Raw genomic sequence first — 6,000 nt, 5'->3', positions numbered from 1 at the left:
TTAGCTCTACTGAAGTCCCAGCTACACTTCTTTTATTACTGGACTAAGGAAAAGGGGAGTTAGGAAACCCAAGGGTGTAATTCCACAGAAATAAAGCTTTCTATCCTTTCTCATCCTCCTGTGGGGGCCTCCAGAAATTCTTACTCCAGCAGTACCCCAAGAACCCCACTTCCACAAGCTACCAGGAGAAACGAGGCCTTTCCTCCTCCCCGTTATGACAGAGGATAGAGCAGTCAACGCTCTCAAAGTTTTTTTATTGTAAAACACATCACTCAAGGTTAGTACAAAAATATTTATTGACAAAAAATAAACTTGTACTTCAGCAACTTGTTGAAAGCTCCAGGTGCTTTTCTGATGTTCCTAGGTCACTAAGTCCTTGATTTGTCACATTGAGGAGGGAAACAAAAAAAGCTATGCTTGTTAGTTGAAGCAATCTTCCCCAATAATGATCATAAATAATAAGCGAGAGAAAAAATAAGCGAGGAGCTATTCAGCGATAGTCTTTGGTTCTGACAGAGGTGCTCTGTGGACTGCTGCATTGAGGATTTGCTGCTTTCATCCAACACCTCTGGGTCTTATGGTCTTGCTGTGAATGAAGAAAATACCTTATATTCAGTTTAAATAGGACTGTTTGAGGATGCAACTATTATGAGAACTTTTTAAAACCCAAATGCAGATTCTAAAGAGATGTGAAGATAGGGTTTTTTACTAATCAATATGTAGTATCAAAAAGTACTTCCTGTATCTCATTTTGAAATGGACTATAATCCCATTGTAGTTGTGGCTCCATATTAAGTCTTAACTCTCATTTGGAGAGTTCTCTTCAGTAGCACACTTGCTGATATTTACTGTGTTTATTAAACTGGCATACAAAAAATTAAAGCTTCTCCTGATAGTGCCTGAAATTATGATGGGTTACTTCAAATGTGAACATACAGTTATAACCATCCTATCTAGAAGGTTCAGTCAATGTCAACAACGGAATATTTTTGTATAAATTATAAGTACTTAGAATATAAGATACGTGTTCTCATTCAGCATCCAAAATCTATGTAGGATTTTGGATTTGAAGAGCTTTTACCTTTGCGTGTTCTTAATTTGATACATAGTCTCTCAATTGTATTATTTCCCTCTCTCATAATCAAAATTCTTTTTTACATATGGCTTTAAGACAATATTAGAGGCAAAAACCTCTGAGTTTCCTCCTCTTTGGCACCTTCTACTCCTATTCCCAGTTAGTTTTAAGGAACTGATTTCAAGGACCAATTCCAAAGTAGGACTAATTCTCCCTCTCCAACCTCTTCTTTAACACTCTCAACAGAGTTAGGAAAACAAAGTTGTTTCCATTTAAAAATCATCTTCACCTGCTATTAAATGAACTGAAGGATTAGGTATAAACATGATAGTCAACAAAATTTTAAGCAAAATAGAGGAGAAAAAGTAGAAAAAAGTCACCATTTAGTGAACACTTAAGACCTACAACCATATCAATCTTTCTGTTTTTTCCATACCTTTATATTAAAAACTTGAGGTTTGGTCTCAACTTCCAAAGTTTGTGCATCATTTTCTTTGTAGTAACTTTCTGCCCCAACCGTATCCATAATATTGCTTCCATAATTCTGGGTATTATAGCCACTATCCATCTGACAGGAATGAGAAGGGGGAAAAACACACTAAGAATATCATTACAAACTAATTCACTTATCCACAAAATTTTGAGGAGCTTTTATGTTTAAGTAAATTTAAATATATTTAAGTGAATAGTTACACTATCATAACTGTAATAGTTGATCATAGTGAATGAAACCTAAAAGTAATATCCTATCTAATAAAGAGGAAATATGCTAATTGACCCTCATGCCATCGCAAAGATGGCGGTGCCCATAGCCAATAAGGAGGGAATATGCTAACTGACTGCCCTGCCCTCAAAGATGGCAGCACCCACAGCCAATAAGGAGGGAATATGCTAATTGACTGCCATGCCCTCAAAGATGGCAGTGCCCACAGCCACAAGATGGCGGTGCCCAGTCCCCTCAGCCCCACTGGGGCAGCAGGCATGCAGCAAGGCTGGGCCCGCCCCCACTGTGCATCTGCCTCTGGAGTTCCCCCAGTCCCTTCAGCCCCCCAGCAACCCAGGGCCACCTGAGGCTCAGGTAACCAGGGCCGACTGAGGCTTGCGCCGCCAGCAGTGGCAGCAGCAGAGGTGTGATGGGGGCATCGCATTCCCTGATCACCGGATCACCTCCCGCCCCTGAGGGCTCCTGGACTGTGAGATGGGGCAGGACCTCTACTATAAACATAAAAGGTAGTTCTACATAGAACTGGTTCTTCAAAATAGTCACTTTACTATCTTGCAATTTTCTTTAGAATCAGTGAATAAGCCACTAAACATGCTTTCCTGTTACTTTGTGATTATACTAAGTAGATGAAAGTGAAGATTACAATCAATTTCATTTCCAACTCATTTACCAAGCTTGTCTCCAAATGGCTTGGTTGCATCTTTAAATACAATCTACCTTTATGAGTATTCAAACTTCAGTTTTGGTACATATATTTTTATTGAGTGCCTAAAAAAATGCTAGGCCTTCTATATGGCACTCCATATCATACCATTCTTATTTTCTCCTTACAACAACCCTCTTCACAGATTAGGAAGCTAAGACTCAGAGAGGTTAACTTTCACAATGTCAGGGAAAATGAGGTAATAAAGACTGAGGCTCCCAAGTTCCTGTCTACTACACACACTGCATTTACCTGAGCACCAAACAACACAAAACCCCACAAGGATTCACCTTGCACTTAGGCTCGTTTTTGCAAATTTGGATCAGAGGGAAGGGAAAGGTGTGTACGTTTGCCCCCATCACAAGCATTAGACTAGCTTAGAAAGTGCATTCTATCATCTTAAGAAAAATGTTTCCAGTTTTCAGGGATGGATGTGTATGTGTTCACTACGGAGTCACGTTCCATTTGAACGAAACCCTTGTGATGTGTAAAATAAAAAAAATCTTGTACTACATCCCAGGGGAAACATCCTGTTCTGCTATCATTCTGCAACTGTTTGGTCAAAAATGTAATTATCAGATTGCCTCCAGAGACTCTGCCAATAACTCTTCCTTTTATTCATCAGTGCCAAGCAAATGGCTTATAAACTCAAAACTGAATACATAACTGAATATATTAAGGAAAAAGTTAATTGTCCAGTAGAGAGCAAATATGGCACACCAGAGTTTGTCCCACCCTGGAGGAAGGAAAGGATTAATGGTACCCTGTAAGATGTGGCTGACCACTGCTCTCATCAAGACTACTACTACTATGAGGAAACCAAGATGACGGCATAGGTAAACGCCTGAAATAGCTGCCTGGCACAACCACTTCAAAAATACAACTAAAAGACAAAACGGACATCATCCAGAACCACAGGAAGGCTGGCTGAGTGGGAATTCTACAACTAGAAGGAAAGAGAAAAGCACACTGAGACTCAGAGGAGGTGCGGAAGTAAAGTGCAGGGGTACGGAGGTGCACGCCGAAAGGGCTGGCAACTGAGAACGTGGTTGTCTTTTACAATCGGGAGGGAGTCTCAAGCTCCCGGCTGCTCTGAACTCCAGTTCTGGGCGAGTCTCTGGGGACCCAGACTCATACGGGGAGAAACTGTACTGTCTGGCATCGGGCGGAACTCAAGGGTGGCTTTCTCTCAGAGGTGCTTGCAGCGATTACCACGGGACACTGAGACCTGGGGCCTCTTAGGGCAGGGCTGAGGATCAGCCATAGCTGTTTGCTCCACCCTGTTGGTTCCCTGAGATCCTGCCCCACCCAAGCTGTTCGCAGAGGCTTTTGCATATGAATGGGCTGGCCCTTTGCAATTTAAAATTACCTAACAAACTGCAGATGGGTCAGAGAGACCCCGAACATCCAAAAGAAGGCCAAAGCCCCACAGCAGCTTGCATTGCTTCACAGCTGGGCCTCATCTGGGCACCTCCAAACCCCAAACAAAGAAGAGGAATCTGAAGATCTCTCCATAGCTCCTGCTGGGTAGCCTCAGGCAGAGGCTAAATTAGCACCTCCTTAGAGATCCAAGAGCCAGAGTACCCAGTGGTCAGAGCCGGACCATCCAGATTACAACTCCTCAGATCCATAAGGGACACACTCAGGGGGCAGACTCAGAGAGCACCAAAGCCCCACTGAAGCAAGTCTTGCCCCATAAGGGTGTCTCCAGCACAGAAGTTCTCCCACCATAGACATAGCTGATTCTCACAGCCAATTGGCCTGGAGGTCAATTCCTCCCAGTGATACCAACTACAATCAAGGCTTAACTACAACAAGACTGTGCACAAAGCCCACAAAGGGGTGCACCAAGAGTGTCCACCTCAGGTAATTGGGGAGGCTGAGCCACTGGCCCTATAGGACACCTAGCACACAAAGCCACTCTACCAACACAGGGAAGCAGCCAAAATGGGGAGACAAAGAAACAGGTCACAAATGACAGAAATGGAGGAAAGCAAACTACTGGATATAGAGTTCAAAACCACACTTATAAGGTTTTTTAAGAATTTTCTAGAAATCGCCGATAAATTTAGTGAGACCCTCAAGAAACCTAGTGAGACCCTCAAGGATATGAACAAGGACCAACTAGAAATTAAGCATACACTGACTGAAATAAAGAATATTATACAGAGATCCAACAGTAGACTAGAGGATCACAAGAATCAAGTCAAAGATTTGAAATACGAAGAAGCAGAAAACACCCAACCGGAAAAGCAAAATGAAAAAAGAATCCAAAAATATGAAGATAGTGTAAGGAGCCTCTGGGACAACTTCAAGCGTACCAACATCTGAATTATGGGGGTGCCAGAAGAAGAGAGAGAAAGATATTGAAAACCTATTTGAAGAAATAATGACAGAAAACTTCCCCTACCTGGTGAAAGAAATAGACTTACAAGTCCAGGAAGCACAGAGAACCCCAAATAAAAGGAATCCAAAGAGGACCACACCAAGACACATCATAATTAAAATGCCAAGAGCAAAAGACAAAGAGAGAATCCTAAAAGTAGCAAGAGAAAGACAGTCAGTTACCTACAAGGGAGTACCCATACGACTGTCAGCTGATTTCTCAACAGAAACTATGCAGGCCAGAAGAGAGTGGCAAGAAATATTCAAAGTGATGAATAGCAAGAACCTACAACCAAGACTACTTTACCCAGCAAAGCTATCATTCAGAATTGAAGGTCAGATAAAGAGCTTCACAGATAAGAAAAAGCTAAAGGAGTTCATCACCACCAAACCAGTATTATAGGAAATGCTGAAAGGTATTTTTTAAGAGGAAGAAGAAGAAAAAGGTAAAGATAAAAATTATGAACAACAAATACATATTTATCAACAAGTGAATCTAAAAATCAAGTGAATAAAAAATCTGATGAACAGAATAAACTGATGAATATAATAGAATCAGGGGCATAGAAAGGGAGTGGACTGACAATTCTCGGGGGGAAAGGAGTGTGGGGGGTGCGGGAAGAGACTGGACAAAAATTGTACACCTATGGATGAGGACAGTGGGGGGTGGTAAGGGCAGAGGGTGGGGTGGGAACTGGGTGGAGGGGAGCTATGGGGGGAAAAAAGAGGAACAACTGTAATAGTCTGAACAATAAAGATTTAATAAAAAAAAAATACTACTACTGTCATGCCTATTATGCATCAACTAGATCATCTCCTTACTCCTCAGACAAAAAGGTAGGCATCAGTATCATGTTAAAGCTCAGAAGATGAGGTGCTCAAAAAGGTTAACAAGTCATGCTCTACTCACTGTCAAGTGTATCCTGCCTTAAGATCCCACCAGCCATAAATAACTTCAATTCAAATTTAGTTCTGATTGTAATATTTATATTATATTCTTCCAGTTGGACTGTGCTGCCTTTACATGGTGTCTCTACCAGTCATGCTACACATTGTTACTAAATTTATTTTTCTCCTACATAAATCAGATGTGGTTTTCTATAAACCTTCAAG

The 6,000-nt window shown here is 41.5% G+C and overlaps 1 protein-coding gene across 4 annotated transcripts in view; it reads right to left on the bottom strand.

Moving 5' to 3' along the window:
* Nucleotides 1–237: 237 nt before the first annotated feature.
* Nucleotides 238–6,000, bottom strand: part of BORA (bora, aurora kinase A activator) — a 29,004-nt gene continuing 23,241 nt past the window's right edge. For 3 of the 4 annotated variants that reach the window (XM_006096361.3, XM_023760241.1, XM_023760240.1), the window contains 2 exons: nucleotides 1,512–1,643; nucleotides 238–586 (listed from right to left, as the gene is read on the bottom strand). In XM_006096361.3, coding sequence (XP_006096423.1) covers nucleotides 491–586; nucleotides 1,512–1,643 — 228 coding nt within the window. In that variant the 3' untranslated portion in view covers nucleotides 238–490. The remainder of the gene's footprint in view (nucleotides 587–1,511; nucleotides 1,644–6,000) is intronic. The other variant, XM_014462299.2, reaches the window with a different exon arrangement.

This window comes from Myotis lucifugus, unplaced genomic scaffold (genome assembly GCF_000147115.1).
Source record: "Myotis lucifugus unplaced genomic scaffold, Myoluc2.0 scaffold_177, whole genome shotgun sequence".
In the NCBI taxonomy this organism is placed as follows: domain Eukaryota; kingdom Metazoa; phylum Chordata; class Mammalia; order Chiroptera; family Vespertilionidae; genus Myotis; species Myotis lucifugus.
The sequence above is the reverse complement of the archived record's forward strand: the minus strand, read 5'-3'. Positions and strand labels throughout refer to the sequence as shown.